Here is a 17,900-nt window from a genome sequence, read left to right as displayed (position 1 = left end):
ACCAAATGCATAATACATACGTACATACATAGCTCGCTCTAGCCTAGATATATAAGATATACATAAGACAGCCGCTCCGCTGCTGGGTACCCGGCAGCGCAGCTACGCGGTTTAGCCTAAGACCGAATATATTCAAAACTTACAATTCAGACACTGTTGAGACATTGAACTGGCAGAACCATTTCTGCTAATCAATAAAATATAAAGAAAGAACTTAAAAAGAACAAGACTTGTGTTATCCTTGGAGGAACTATACATGGCGGCCGTGACAGTCGTCCAACGCTGGACGAATTGACCAAAGCTATTAATAGCAAAAAGGAAAACTGGACTGGAAGAAGACCCATCACCATTAAATGGAATTGCCAAGGAAAAATCTGAGTGAGTAGAGTTCTATTGAGTATGGGAAATCACCGTGGCGGTTTAAAAACTAAGCTGAATAAACGTATAGCCCACGTAAGGTGGCTAATGTACGGTCAGCAAACGCCACCGGTTTGGTCGAAAGCTCTAAAGCTACATGCAGAGCTAGACCACTTGCTGCAATATCAGCAAGAATTAAAGACCCAAAAACTCGAGAAAACTCACTCAGATAATATTAAAAATATACCCAAAACTAATGAAGTTCCAAAATACAAGGCATGTCCAGCACCAGCACTAACAAAGCCGAAGAAGTCCTGCCTCCCTGGCTGCGAAGGAATCTGGAGTCCTCACTGCCTGGGGACTTGTGAGCAGCCATCAACGTCATCAGCGGCCAAGCAATAGACAGCAGCGAGGGAGTGTCAGCGTGCCACCCCCGGCGACGCCCTGCTGAAACCCAAGAAATAGACAGCAGCGAGGGAGTGTCAGCGTGCCACCCCCGGCGACGCCCAGCTGACACCAGATGAACATCAGCAGCAGTAAAACATTAAATAAATAGCAATAAATGTAGAATATATATAAGAAAATTGTAAGAAATATTGTAAAACGGAGCATATACTACTATGCCTTGTTAACCCAATATGGCCCGTGAAGCCATAGCTAGAATCAGGCAGGAAATAATGTAAAATACAATTTTTTTTACGAGCATTGAACAAAATTTTTTTTTTTTAATTAATAATTCCAAATATAATGTCTGTAGAGACACATGGAATAAGTAAAACTAAAAATATAAATATATAAAGAAGATTCTCTACCAAAATATAAAATTAGTATACCCAAAATGGGTCTAATAGACACTAAAACTGTGGACGCCAATGTTTTAAACAAAGTGGGAGGCCAAAATGCAGACTTGTTCTGGATAACCATAATACTAATTATAATTGCACTAATTATGGTATCCAATATTAATAATAATAATATACAAATTGCACAAGTGTCTTAAGAAACGATACCGTAGCACTGCTAACGGTTTAGATAATATTTAAGGAAGATTTTGAAGAAACTCAATTATGAAGAAAATATGAGAAACATTTTTTAAAGAAAAAAAAAATAAATAAAAATTTAAACGTAATATTGAATTTATCACGATTAGAACCTAAAAATACAAATGCCTAAATGGACTGGGAAAAGCTTGTTGATCAGATAAAAGATTCAAATGAAAACTTCAGAAAATCTTATAAATGCTTAACGCAAAATAGATCAATACAAGTTGTAACAATAAATAAAAATGCCCAAATCTTGGTGAATAGTTATTATGAAGTTAGAGAACTGATCAATAGAGAGAATTTGGACAGTAAACAGTGTGCTAAAGTTTCGGAACTACTGGTGACATTAAGAGAAAAATTAATATTAATAAAAAATAAATTCAGCCTCCAGATAGAAATTCCGACAATAGTAAACACTCCGCTAAGAATAAATTTGGATGAAGAAAGCACTAACTCGGACGAAGAAAATACGACTGTAGTCGAAGAAGATATTAAAGACGAAGATCTTCACGATCTAACTTTACCAGCAAAATTAATGCTGAAGGACGAAGATAAAACAAATAACGCAGCTGACTCCGAAAATAAATTAACCATGGCAGAACAAGCAGCAGCCATTAGGTCTTACATTAAGGAAGTCGCTTGCTCAGTGCCAGAATTTGATGGGCAAAAGATCCATTTACAAATATTCATTAAGGCAATCAAATTGGTAGACCTAGCTAAGGGACCATTTGAAGACATTGCAGTTCAGGTCATTAAGTCAAAAATAGTTGGCACAATTTTGAACTCAGTTGACAATGAAACGACAATTCCAGCAATTATAAACAAATTGCAGAAAGTAGTTGTCGGTGAGACATCCAGTAATGTCAAAGCAAAGCTAGCAACAGTTCAGCAAAGAGGTAAAACTGCAATGCAATTTACCGCTGAAGTTGATAGCCTGAGAAAGCTATTAGAAGCTTCCTTTATCGATGAGGGTATACCTCTAGAACATGCCATTGGTCTAAGCACCAAAGAGGCAATTGACACCATGATAAATCGTGCTGAGCACGAAAGTATCAAAACAGTACTGGAAGCAGGGACTTGCACCACTATGGATGCAGCGATAAGCGCATACATAAGAACGAGTGCAAGAGTTACCGGTGACATCAATAAAGTGATGTACTTTAGAGGTAACAGATTCAACAGAGGATATGGAAACGCCAATAGAGGTGGTAACCGAGGTAGAGGCTACAATACCAATATTAATAGAAGCAACTATAACAACGGTTACCAACATAACGGTTACCAGAATAACGGTTATCAAAACCGCTATAATGGAAATAATAACCGTTTGATGGCTATAACAGAGGCCGCAATAATGGAAACAGAGGCCGTAACAACAATCAGAATAACTATAACAGAAATAATGCCAATGTACGAGTAATCCTAGATCAGGGAAGCTCGCAACAGCCTTTAGGTACTCAGTAGAAGAAGATCGTAGAGTAGACACCATCAATTATAATCTCAACATATTTTCTACATTCATTCATGCCGAAACAGGCGTAAAACTAGTTTTTCTTCTTGATACAGGTGCAGATATCTCTATTCTTAAAGATAACTCTGACAAATTTTCTAATATTCAAATAACTAACAAAATAAACATTCAAGGCATAAGCCAACAGAAAATTCAGTCTCGAGGACAGACTTTTATTGAGATACAGACAGGTAAATACATTATCCCACACGACTTTCATTTAGTAGATAAAAATTTTCCCATACCGTGTGATGGAATAATAGGAATAGATTTCATTAAAAAATATAATTGCCAAATCGATTTAAACCCAGAAGAAGATTGGTTTATAATTAGACCAAACAATTTGAAATTTTCAATCTACATTCCCATAACATACAGCTCTGGTATTAACACAACGTTATTACCAGCAAGATCCCAAGTTGTCCGAAGATTAATAGTATCATCAAAAGATGATAACATTTTAATTCCAAACTAGGAAATTCAAACTGGTATTTATGTTGCAAATACAATCGCAACATCAAGTAATACAGTTGTCCGAATTTTAAACACAACCGATTCCGACCAATTAGTCAATATGGACACTTTAAAATATGAGCCACTTTCGAACTACAATGTAGTTCAGGCAAATAGTGAAAACAGAAATAAAACTGTATTATCTCAATTAAACAAAAATTTCCCCGACTTGCTTAAATCACAATTAGAAACTATATGCAGCGAATATATAGATATATTTGCATTAGAATCAGAACCAATAACGGTTAATAATTTTTATAAACAACAGTTGAGATTAAAAGATGATGAGCCGGTATACACAAGAAATTATAGAAGTCCTCATGGTCAAGTAGAAGAAATGCAAGCCCAGGTTCAGAAATTAATAAAAGATAAAATAGTCGAACCATCCGTTTTACAGTACAATAGCCCTTTGCTATTAGTACCTAAAAAGTCAAGCCCAAATTCATATAAAAAGAAATGGAGATTAGTAATAGACTATCGCCAAATTAATAAGTTAGCTGACAAATTTTCACTACGAGAATAGATGATATTTTGGGCCAACTTGGTCGAGCAAAATATTTTTGCTGTTTAGACTTAATGTCAGGCTTCCATCAAATCGAGCTGGATGAAGTCTCGAGAGATATAACATCTTTCTCAACCAACAATGGCTCATATCGTTTCACGCTATTGCCATTTGGCTTAAAAATAGCGCCTAATTCATTCCAAAGAATGATGACTATAGCATTCTCCGGAATAGAACCGTCTCAGGCATTCCTTTATATGGATGACTTAATAGTCATAGATTGTTCCGAAAAACATATGCTTAAAAATCTCACTGAAGTTTTTGGTAAATGCAGGGAATACAACCTAAAGTTACATCCTGAAAAATGTTCATTTTTCATGCATGAAGTCACATTTTTAGGACATAAATGCACAGACAAAAGAATTTTGCCGGATGACAAAAAATATGATGTCATTCAGAACTATCCAGTTCCACATGATGCGGACAGCGCTAGACGTTTTGTAGCATTTTGCAATTACTATAGACGTTTTATCAAAAATTTCGCCGACTATTCGCGGCACATAACAAGATTATGTAAAAAGAATGTTCCATTCGAGTGGACAGATGAATGTCAAAATTCATTCGCACATTTAAAATCTCAGCTAATTAACCCAACACTCTTGCAGTACCCAGACTTCAGCAAAGAATTTTGCATAACAACAGATGCAAGCAAGCAAGCGTGTGGCGCTGTTTTAACTCAAAACCATAATGGCCACCAACTCCCAGTTGCTTATGCATCCAGAGCTTTTACGAAAGGTGAAAGCAATAAGAGTACAACAGAACAAGAGTTAGCAGCAATTCATTGGGCAATAGTACATTTTAGACCATACATTTATGGAAAACACTTCACTGTGAAAACAGACCATAGACCATTAACATATTTATTCTCGATGGTGAACCCCAGTTCTAAATTAACAAGAATAAGGCTTGAACTAGAGGAATATAATTTTACAGTAGAGTATCTAAAGGGCAAAGACAATCATGTAGTTGATGCGTTATCAAGAATAACCATCAAAGAGCTAAAAGAAATAACTAGAAATATATTAAAAGTCACTACAAGATTTCAACGTAGACAAAAATCCTGCGCAGGAAAAGAACAATTGGATTTGCACGAACAAACCAAAGAAATAGCTTCAGAGCCCAACGTATACGAAGTCATAACAAATGACGAGGTACGAAAAGTAGTGACATTGCAATTGAATGACACGATATGTTTATTTAAACATGGAAAGAAAATCATTGCAAGATATGATGTTGGTGATCTTTATACTTGTACTAATGGAATTCTTGATTTAGATCAATTTTTCTAAAGGCTTGAATTGCAAGCCGGTATATATGATATCAGCCAAATCAAAATGGCACCGTGGAAGAAAATCTTTGAACACGTTTCAATAGATGAATTTAAAAATATGGGCAATAAAATATTAAAGAATTTAAAACTGGCGCTACTTATCCCGGTGACCCAAATAAATAATGAAAAAGAAAAAGAAGCTATATTGTGTACACTACATGATGATCCAATACAAGGAGGGCATACAGGCATTACAAAAACCTTGGCCAAGGTCAAAAGACATTACTATTGGAAAAATATCAGTAAATACATAAAAGAGTGCGTAAGAAAATGTCAAAAATGCCAAAAAGCAAAAACAACAAAGCATACAAAGACTCCAATGACTATAACTGACACACCAGAACATGCTTTCGATAGAGTTGTCGTGGACAGAATTGGTCCACTACCTAAGTCAGAAAATGGTAACGAGTACGCAGGTACTTTCATATGTGACTTAACCAAGTACTTAGTTGCCATACCAATAGCAAATAAAATCGCAAAAACAGTCGCAAAAGCTATATTTGAATCTTTTATTCTAAAGTACGGTCCAATGAAGACGTTCATAACGGACATGGGAACAGAGTATAAGAATTCAATAATTACTGACCTATGTAAATATTTGAAAATAAAAAATATAACATCAACAGCTCATCACCACCAGACAGTTGGAGTAGTAGAAAGAAGTCATAGAACTTTAAACGAGTACATACGATCCTACATATCGACGGACAAAACCGATTGGGACGTATGGCTTCAATATTTCGTATACTGCTTCAACACGACCCCATCTATGGTACATAATTACTGTCCATATGAATTAGTTTTCGGTAGAACAAGTAATTTACCAAAATATTTTAACAAACTACATAGCATAGAACCAATATATAATATAGATGATTACGCTAAGGAGAGTAAATATAGGCTAGAAGTAGCATATGCGCGAGCAAGAAAACTGCTTGAAGCGCATAAAGAGAAAAATAAGGGAATCTATGACTTAAAAGTAAAAGACATAGAGTTAGAAGTAGGACATAAAGTTTTACATAGAAATGAGGTAGGTCATTAATTAGACTTTAAATACACAGGGCCCTATAAGATAGAAAGCATAGGAGATAATAAAAATATTACGCTACTTGCTGATAAAAACAAACAACAAATAGTTCATAAAGATAGATTAAAGAAATTTTATTCATGATTGATTTTAAACTTATATTTTTCTTAATCATTTATACAAAATTTTCCAAACATATATTTATGGTAGACATTTCACAGACCACAGACCACTTACATACCTGTTCTCTATGATATATCCGAGCTCTAAACTAACTCGTATGAGACTTGAATTAGAGGAGTATAATTTTACAGTTGAGTATCTAAAGGGAAAAGACAACTATGTAGCTGATGCGTTATCAAGAATAACCATCAAAGAACTACAAGAAATGACCAGAAATATAAAGAAAGTCACTACAAGATATCAAAGTAGACAAAAATCCTGCGCAGGAGATAAAGAAATAGAATTGCCTAAGCAATCTATAGAAAAAGCTTCAAAGCCCAACGTATATGAAGTCATCAAAAATGACGAATTACGTAAAGTAGTGACCTTGCATATAAAAAATATGCTATGTTTCTTTAAACATGGTAAGAAAATTATTGCAAGATATGATGTTAGCGATTTATATACTAATGGAATACTTGATTTAGGTCATTTTTTCCAAAGGCTTGAAATGCAAGCCGGTATAAATAAAAAAATTAATAAAAGATAAAATAGTCGAACCATCCGTTTCACAGTACAATAGCCCTTTGCTATTAGTACCTAAAAAGTCAAGCCCAAATTCATATAAAAAGAAATGGAGATTAGTAATAGACTATCGCCAAATTAATAAGTTAGCTGACAAATTTTCACTACGAGAATAGATGATATTTTGGGCCAACTTGGTCGAGCAAAATATTTTTGCTGTTTAGGCTTAATGTCAGGCTTCCATCAAATCGAGCTGGATGAAGTCTCGAGAGATATAACATCTTTCTCAACCAACAATGGCTCATATCGTTTCACGCTATTGCCATTTGGCTTAAAAATAGCGCCTAATTCATTCCAAAGAATGATGACTATAGCATTCTCCGGAATAGAACCGTCTCAGGCATTCCTTTATATGGATGACTTAATAGTCATAGATTGTTCCGAAAAACATATGCTTAAAAATCTCACTGAAGTTTTTGGTAAATGCAGGGAATACAACCTAAAGTTACATCCTGAAAAATGTTCATTTTTCATGCATGAAGTCACATTTTTAGGACATAAATGCACAGACAAAGGAATTTTGCCGGATGACAAAAAATATGATGTCATTCAGAACTATCCAGTTCCACATGATGCGGACAGCGCTAGACGTTTTGTAGCATTTTGCAATTACTATAGACGTTTTATCAAAAATTTCGCCGACTATTCGCGGCACATAACAAGATTATGTAAAAAGAATGTTCCATTCGAGTGGACAGATGAATGTCAAAATTCATTCGCTCATTTAAAATCTCAGCTAATTAACCCAACACTCTTGCAGTACCCAGACTTCAGCAAAGAATTTTGCATAACAACAGATGCAAGCAAGCAAGCGTGTGGCGCTGTTTTAACTCAAAACCATAATGGCCACCAACTCCCAGTTGCTTATGCATCCAGAGCTTTTACGAAAGGTGAAAGCAATAAGAGTACAACAGAACAAGAGTTAGCAGCAATTCATTGGGCAATAGTACATTTTAGACCATACATTTATGGAAAACACTTCACTGTGAAAACAGACCATAGACCATTAACATATTTATTCTCGATGGTGAACCCCAGTTCTAAATTAACAAGAATAAGGCTTGAACTAGAGGAATATAATTTTACAGTAGAGTATCTAAAGGGCAAAGACAATCATGTAGCTGATGCGTTATCAGGAATAACCATCAAAGAGCTAAAAGAAATAACTAGAAATATATTAAAAGTCACTACAAGATTTCAACGTAGACAAAAATCCTGCGCAGGAAAAGAACAATTGGATTTGCACGAACAAACCAAAGAAATAGCTTCAGAGCCCAACGTATACGAAGTCATAACAAATGACGAGGTACGAAAAGTAGTGACATTGCAATTGAATGAAACGATATGTTTATTTAAACATGGAAAGAAAATCATTGCAAGATATGATGTTGGTGATCTTTATACTTGTACTAATGGAATTCTTGATTTAGATCAATTTTTCTAAAGGCTTGAATTGCAAGCCGGTATATATGATATCAGCCAAATCAAAATGGCACCGTGGAAGAAAATCTTTGAACACGTTTCAATAGATGAATTTAAAAATATGGGCAATAAAATATTAAAGAATTTAAAACTGGCGCTACTTATCCCGGTGACCCAAATAAATAATGAAAAAGAAAAAGAAGCTATATTGTGTACACTACATGATGATCCAATACAAGGAGGGCATACAGGCATTACAAAAACCTTGGCCAAGGTCAAAAGACATTACTATTGGAAAAATATCAGTAAATACATAAAAGAGTGCGTAAGAAAATGTCAAAAATGCCAAAAAGCAAAAACAACAAAGCATACAAAGACTCCAATGACTATAACTGACACACCAGAACATGCTTTCGATAGAGTTGTCGTGGACAGAATTGGTCCACTACCTAAGTCAGAAAATGGTAACGAGTACGCAGGTACTTTCATATGTGACTTAACCAAGTACTTAGTTGCCATACCAATAGCAAATAAAATCGCAAAAACAGTCGCAAAAGCTATATTTGAATCTTTTATTCTAAAGTACGGTCCAATGAAGACGTTCATAACGGACATGGGAACAGAGTATAAGAATTCAATAATTACTGACCTATGTAAATATTTGAAAATAAAAAATATAACATCAACAGCTCATCACCACCAGACAGTTGGAGTAGTAGAAAGAAGTCATAGAACTTTAAACGAGTACATACGATCCTACATATCGACGGACAAAACCGATTGGGACGTATGGCTTCAATATTTCGTATACTGCTTCAACACGACCCCATCTATGGTACATAATTACTGTCCATATGAATTAGTTTTCGGTAGAACAAGTAATTTACCAAAATATTTTAACAAACTACATAGCATAGAACCAATATATAATATAGATGATTACGCTAAGGAGAGTAAATATAGGTTAGAAGTAGCATATGCGCGAGCAAGAAAACTGCTTGAAGCGCATAAAGAGAAAAATAAGGGAATCTATGACTTAAAAGTAAAAGACATAGAGTTAGAAGTAGGACATAAAGTTTTACATAGAAATGAGGTAGGTCATTAATTAGACTTTAAATACACAGGGCCCTATAAGATAGAAAGCATAGGAGATAATAAAAATATTACGCTACTTGCTGATAAAAACAAACAACAAATAGTTCATAAAGATAGATTAAAGAAATTTTATTCATGATTGATTTTAAACTTATATTTTTCTTAATCATTTATACAAAATTTTCCAAACATATATTTATGGTAGACATTTCACTGTCAAAACAGACCACAGACCACTTACATACCTGTTCTCTATGATATATCCGAGCTCTAAACTAACTCGTATGAGACTTGAATTAGAGGAGTATAATTTTACAGTTGAGTATCTAAAGGGAAAAGACAACTATGTAGCTGATGCGTTATCAAGAATAACCATCAAAGAACTACAAGAAATGACCAGAAATATAAAGAAAGTCACTACAAGATATCAAAGTAGACAAAAATCCTGCGCAGGAGATAAAGAAATAGAATTGCCTAAGCAATCTATAGAAAAAGCTTCAAAGCCCAACGAATATGAAGTCATCAAAAATGACGAATTACGTAAAGTAGTGACCTTGCATATAAAAAATATGCTATGTTTCTTTAAACATGGTAAGAAAATTATTGCAAGATATGATGTTAGCGATTTATATACTAATGGAATACTTGATTTAGGTCATTTTTTCCAAAGGCTTGAAATGCAAGCCGGTATAAATAAAATCAGCCAACTCAAAGTGGCACCGTGGGAAAATATCTTTGAACATGTTTCAATTGATAATTTCAAAATAATGGGCAATAAAATATTAAACTCATTGAGAGTAGCGCTACTCAACCCGGTGACCCTAATAGAAAAATTAAAAGAAAAAGAAGCTATATTGTCTACATTTCATGACGATCCAATACAAGGAGGTCACACAGGCATCACAAAAACCTTGGCCAAGGTCAAAAGATACTATACTGTCGCTAAAGCAATTTATGAATCTTTTATTCTAAAGTACGGTCCAATAAAGACGTTCATTACGGACATGGGAACAGAATATAAGAATTCAGTTATAAATGACTTGTGCAAATATCTAAAAATATAACATCAACTGCACACCATCACCAGACAGTTGGAACAGTCGAAAGAAGTCACCGAACTTTCAATGAATATATACGTTCATACATATCGGTTGATAAAACTGATTGGGACGTATGGCTTAAATATTTCGTATACTGTTTTAACACGACCCCATCAATAGCACATAACTATTGTCCATACGAACTTGTCTTTGGTAAAACAAATAACTTACCAAATCAATTTAATATTGATTTAATATTGATTCAATTTAATCAACTAATATTGAACCCATATATAACGTAGATGATTATGCTAAGGAAAGTAAATATCGATTAGAAGTAGCCTATAAAAGAGCTAGAATTATGATAGATGAACATAAAGAGAAAAATAAGAAACTTTATGATCAGAAAGCAAGGAACTTAGATATATTAGTAGGAGATAAAGTTCTATTAAAAAACAAAACAGGTCATTAGTTAGACTCCAAATATACAGGTCCGTATAAAGTAAAGGAAATAGGAGAAAATAATAACATTATAATAACTAATAATAAAAATAAAAAGCAAACTGTTCATAAAGACAGATTAAAAATTGCGACGTCGTAAATATTTATAGTATGATCATACATAGGCATAAAAATAAAAATAATAATAATAATAAAAAAAAAAATATTTTTCTTTTTGAGGTTTTACTTAAAAATTCTCACTGCATAAATGTACTTAAAAACAATCATAATACAATTTTTAATAATGTATAAAATAACTTCATAATATTACTTTATTTTTCAAAAGGAGGGAGATGTAGTATGCACACGTATCGGTTAACCACTGTATTCATAATGTACAATCACATTGTAGCACTCTGTTGCAATGTGTACATAAACAGTTCAGCCCAAGCGTATGTTGAGGGCAACGTACCTAATATGCATGATCAGCAGTACTCACGCTGGCCAAGCGCTGACCGCTAATATGTGTGCCTATAGCACCCCTCCTCCAGCACCGTCGCTCGGCGCTTACACATATTACGCTTACCAGCATTGTACATACAATCTTGCACATGCACAAACCAATTCACATTCTTGCTTACATATCATTCTTTTGTACACATATAGAAAAATCAAACCCCACACCCACAAATACACTGAATAGACATTCCCGTTTCTCGCGGCTCACTTCGAGCCGATAAAATCTCTGTACAGTAGTCTTAAGCTGACATTCTTGAAATAAAGACGTTAACCGAAATTTGTTCGTGTTTCAATTTAAAGTTTTCAGCGTTGATCTTTGTCGTTGTTATTGACGGATCATTTATTCGACTAATAAATTAATAACTACGTAAGTGGCGCAGTCGGTAGGATGATACTAATTGATGCGATATTAAACATATTCAATTCTCTGTGTATCATCCGCTAAAGAACTACCACTACAACTTCAAAAGCTCGCGTCGGTAAATCGGTACAGTCAGTTCAGAACCAAAAACATATCCGAAACCACAGAGTGATAGTGAAATTGGAAAAACTTAGAATTATATCAAATTTTAAGAAGACGCCTTTGAATTCACTGAGTAGTAAATCCACAAAAGGTTACTTAAAACAAAGTGAAATGGCTAAGTGCGCAACACTAAATAAACGTAACTACAACTAAGTGAACTACAATAATAAACGTTAAACTAAGTGAAAATTAAATAAACGTAACTACAATTAAGTGAACTACAATAGTAACCGTTAAACTAAGTAAAAACTAAAGAAACGTAACTACAACTAAGTGAACTACAATAATAACCGTTAAACTAAGTGAAAACTAAATAAACGTAACTACAATTAAGTGAACTACAATAATAACCGTTGAACTAAGTAAAACTTAAATAAAACGTAACTACAACTAAGTGAACTACAATATTACCAGTTAAACTAAGTGAAAACCAAATAAACTTAACCACAAATAAGAGAACAATAATAATAACAGTGAAAATAAGTGGAAATTAACCCTTTCGCGCCCAACGTTGCTTGTGAGCAATTTCTGTTTTCAGAACTAACTGTAAGCGAGCCTCTTGTTTTATCGGCTCATTCTTTTTGATAGCACCGTGCTTTTATGTATATGCCTACTCTGAATACGAAAAGAAATAAGCAAAGACACAAACCATTAATTAGAACACAAATCCCATCCAAATCACAAACCTAAATAAAGACACTAACAAAAAAAATTCAAACCAACAAACCACGATGGTCGTAGCAGCACCAGCACAAATAGAATTGTCTGAATCAAACATGATTCAAGTAGAAAGACAAATACACGCAATCGAGGTTTTCAACGGAGATCCCAACACTTTGTACACTTTCATCAGTCGCGTCGACTTCATCTTGGCTCTGTATCAGACCACAGATGAAAGACAAAAGCTAATAATCTTTGGACACATCGAACGGAACATCAGTGGCGATGTTATCCGCACTCTCGGAGTAACCAACCTCAGCAGCTGGAGCGAACTCAGGACTCAGCTTATACTTAACTACAAGCCCCAAGCACCGAACCACCAACTTCTGGAAGAATTCAGGAACATACAATATCGAGGTAACATTCGACATTTCCTCGAAGAAGCTGAAAGAAAACGACAGATACTTATAAGTAAATTAGAACTGGAAAATAATACTAACGAAACCATTCTCTATACTAGATTAATACAAACCAGCATCGAAAATCTAATTCAAAAACTTCCAAGCCACATTTATCTCAGAATAGTTAACTGTAATATTCCAAACCTAAGATCGCTAATAAATATATTACAAGAAAAAGGTCTTTATGAGGCACCAACCTCAAGTAAAGATAATATGAAGCCAAATTCAATTCCAAACAGAATAACAACCAACCCCCAAAATAGACAAATGAATAACCAAATTAGACCCTTTGTACCCTTACAACCATTCTATAATAACGTCTATCAACCCTATCACCAACCACATTCTCATATGCCCAGGTTTATACCAAACACGGTTCCTCAATATCAAAATAGACCCATTTACCCACAATCTAACATACCCATGTCACAAGTACCCAGACCAAACCCAGCTTTTAACAGACAAAATATTTTTGACCAAAACCGATTTGGACCTAGCCACACTAACATGCCCACAACATATCCTCAAAACAGAAACGTAGAAGCCAATAACCCAATAAAAAGACCGAGACCATCAGACAGTGGACAGTCTAAGATGAGCACAGGAGAGCTAAGATACCAGGAAGTAACGTATAATCAACCCGAAAATCCTTATAATTATAACTACTATTATCCCTGCTATCCAGAATATTTTCACCCTCAGCCTTATCCCTACCAATTGAATTATACTCAAGAATCAATTCAGTTTCCCCCTGAACAGAACTACGACAATTCAGAGATAACAGAAGAGGAAATACCAACAACAAATGACAACGAACCAGTTGACCTTGAACAAGCAGAACATTTTCGGTTAGTAGCCCCGGATCAAACCAATATATAATTATAAAACACAATAATACTGAATTGAAATGTCTAATCGATACAGGATCTACGATAAATATGCTCACGCGAAATATTTTTCAAACGCCAATACAAGAAACCAATCAGCTAATCCACACTAGTAATGGCCCATTAATTATTAACACACTTACGAATATACCACCTAATAACTACTTCCCTGTTGCCCAAGACTTCTTTATCCACCCGTTCTCGGATCATTATGACATGCTGATTGGACGATAATTGTTGTCCGAAGCCAAAGTAATAATCGATTATAAAAAGAAAACTGCTACCCTATTTAACAAAATATATAAGATAAAAGACAGTAATAACATTACAGAACGGAATCATATCCAAATGGACCCTTCATTTCCACAAGACCCCACCTATTTAGAAACCTCCACACTTCTGAAAAACTTGTTCCGACTAGAACACCTTAACGTAGAAGAAAAACAAAAATTAATTAACCTACTGATAAAATACCAAGCCATTCAATTTCACGAAGGTGACACGCTCACGTTCACAAACCAAGAAAAACATGCTATCAACACCACACACAATATCCCCGTCTACTCTAAAGTTTATAGTTTCCAACAGACATATGAAAAGGAGGTAGAAAAACAGATCCGAGACATGCTAGAACAGGGTATTATCCGAGAAAGTAATTCACCGTACTGTAGCCCCATTTGGGTCGTACCTAAATAGCTAGATGCTTCTGGACAGCAGAAGCTTCGTATCGTAATAGACTATAGGAAATTGAACGAAATAACAATAAACGACAGATACCCCATACCAAACATAGATGAAATATTAGGAAAACTAGGGAGGTCAAATTATTTCACAACAATAGATCTTGCAAAGGGCTTCCATCAAATAGAAATGGACTCAGAGTCAATAGCCAAAACTGCCTTCTCTACAAAATATGGACACTACCAGTACACGCGAATGCCATTTGGGCTTAAAAATGCCCCCGCTACATTTCAACGATGTATGAATAATTTACTCCGTCCGCTTTTAAATAAATGTTGCCTAGTATACCTAGACGACATCATAGTTTTCTCCACATCATTAGAAGAACATCTTCAAGCCTTACAGGCTGTTTTCAAAAAATTATCACAGGCAAATTTAAAAGTACAACTAAACAAATGTGAATTCTTAAAACAAGAGACAACTTTCTTAGGACATGTTATCACTAAAGACGGGATTAAACCAAACCCGGATAAAATAAAAGCTATAGTCAAGTATCCATTACCAAGAAAAACTAAAGAAATTAAAGCCTTCCTAGGACTCACAGGGTATTATAGGAAATTTATACCTAACTTTTCTGACATTATCAAACCACTGACCAAGTGCCTAAAGAAAGGAGCAACAATAGATATAAACAGTTCAGAATACTTAGAAGCATTCCAAAAGTTAAAATTATTAATCTCTGAAGACCCGATCCTAAAAATACCGAATTTCGAGAGGAAATTTACATTAACAACAGATGCCAGCAATGCAGCTTTAGGAGCTGTTCTATCACAAGACGGACACCCTGTTAGCTACATCAGCAGAACATTAAATGAACATGAAGTTAATTATAGCGCCATAGAAAAAGAATTATTAGCAATAGTTTGGGCCACTAAAACCTTCCGACACTATCTCTTAGGACGACATTTCGAAGTAGCTTCCGACCATCAACCCTTGTGCTGGCTATACAAACTAAAAGAACCTAATTCAAAATTAACAAGATGGAAAATTAGACATTCAGAATATGACTTCGACATAAAATATATAAAAGGAAAAGAAAATTATGTAGCAGACGCACTTTCTAGAATAAAGATAGAACAAACATTTTTTGGTGAATCTACACAACATAGTGCCGAAGAGGACAGTAACAATTTGATCGGACTATCAGAAAAAGCTATTAATCAATATAAAAGGCAAATCATCTTAACTAAAGGTCCCAATAGTACAGAAATAGAAACTTACTTCAAAAAACAAATTATACACCTTTCTTATAAAGAAATGACCCTCGAAATAGCCAAAAGATATCTACTCGATTATTTCTGTTCAAAAACCAGCGCTCTTTACATCGAAAGCGATGCAGATTTTGAAGTAATTCAAAAAGCATATAAGGAGACAATGAATCCAAGACATACAAAAATTTTCCGAAGCCTCATCTTACTAAAAAACATTCCCACGTACGCAAATCTTAAAGAACTAATTCTAAACACACATGAAAAACTCTTACACCCCGGAATACAGAAAACTGTAAAACTTTTCAGCGAAACATACTACTTCCCAAATAGCCAACTCCTCATTCAAAATATAATTAACGAATGTCAAGTTTGTAACTTAGCAAAAACAGAACACCGAAATACAAAAATGCCAATGAAAGTCACCCCTAAACCCGAACATTGCCGCGATAAATTCGTAATAGATATCTACTCCTCTGAAGGAAATCACTATTTGAGCTGTATCGACATATATTCTAAATTTGCCACCCTCGAGCAAATAAAAACAAAAGATTGGATAGAATGTAAAAATGCTCTAATGCGCATATTCAATCAGTTCGAAACTGAAAATGTGGAATTACAACTTAACACTACAAAAACAGGTTTTGCAGATATAGAAAGGCTTCACAAAACGATAAATGAAAAAATCCGTATTATAAAAAATTCCGATGACAATGAAGTAAAATAGAAACGATCCTTTACATTTACAACCACAAAACCAAACACGATACTACTGGACGAACTCCTGCCCCCATATTTATTTATGCTGGACAACCAATTTTAGATACACAACACAACAAAGATATTAAAATCAACGAAATAAACAAAGACCGAACAGAATACAACGTCGACACTAGATATACAATTACAGATTAGATATACATTACAAAATCACCAATAGAAATAGAGAAACACATTACTACAAGACCCAATTTAAAAAACAGAAAAAAATTAATAAACTTTACATTCCACAGGCCCATGGTTCATCATAATATTCCTCCTTACGTTTTCAAATAAATAACATTGATACTAACCATGGATACCTCTTATTTTCCGATAAAACAATTCAAATCCCTTCAGAAAATGAACATCATTGTCTTCGCGTAAACCTTTCCGATATAGATAACCTAACTCACTATTTCAACAATAAAATAACTAACTACACTAACATTCCTCAAATTGACCTTTTATACAATAAAATGCGAAGAGAACTTGGCGGAATAACTTTACACCAGACAAATAGACAGAATTTAAATATTTATTTGAAACACTCAACCAATATGCAATTTCATTCCTACAACAGTTAACCAGATAATTAAATATGTAGAGCCAAACAATATCCTTACTTGGAATATAAAAAAAAAAAAAAAAAAAATACTATTATAGAACAAGATTGCCAAGAAATAAATAAAAATGTAAAAATTAACGGCAACAAAATAATAACAATAAAACAATGTAAAATCAAAATAGGAAAAATAACGTTAAACGAAAATCAGCTGAGTCCCGAATTAAATCTAACACTATTGTACACACCCATCGAATTAATAAAAATAAAACCAATAGAACATAAGGACATTGTAAAACTAATATCAAATAATAATATTACAGGCTTTATTATCGTATCACTCATTAGCCTCACGTTTTGTATAGTTTGTATCTATTTAAAACTAAAAATAACAAAAACAATTATAGAAACACAAGATACAAACCCAACTGCATTACCAAGATTATAATCGTCAAGCACATTGCAAGCATAAGCTTCCTTTTAAGGGGAG

At 34.2% G+C, this 17,900-nt stretch overlaps 1 protein-coding gene across 3 annotated transcripts in view; it reads right to left on the bottom strand.

Annotated features, from left to right (window-relative positions):
• LOC6620523 (poly [ADP-ribose] polymerase) overlaps positions 1-17,900 on the bottom strand; it is a 74,785-nt gene that overhangs the window by 36,073 nt on the left and 20,812 nt on the right. Inside the window, exon 4 of one of the 3 annotated variants that reach the window (XM_032723391.1) lies at positions 13,104-13,233. The exons of the other annotated variants lie outside the window; for them this stretch is intronic. Coding sequence (XP_032579282.1) covers positions 13,104-13,233 — 130 coding nt within the window. The remainder of the gene's footprint in view (positions 1-13,103; positions 13,234-17,900) is intronic. 3 annotated transcript variants of the gene reach the window in all.

Source organism: Drosophila sechellia, chromosome 3R, assembly GCF_004382195.2.
Source record: "Drosophila sechellia strain sech25 chromosome 3R, ASM438219v1, whole genome shotgun sequence".
Taxonomy (NCBI): domain Eukaryota; kingdom Metazoa; phylum Arthropoda; class Insecta; order Diptera; family Drosophilidae; genus Drosophila; species Drosophila sechellia.
This window is presented reverse-complemented; position numbering and strand designations above follow the sequence as displayed.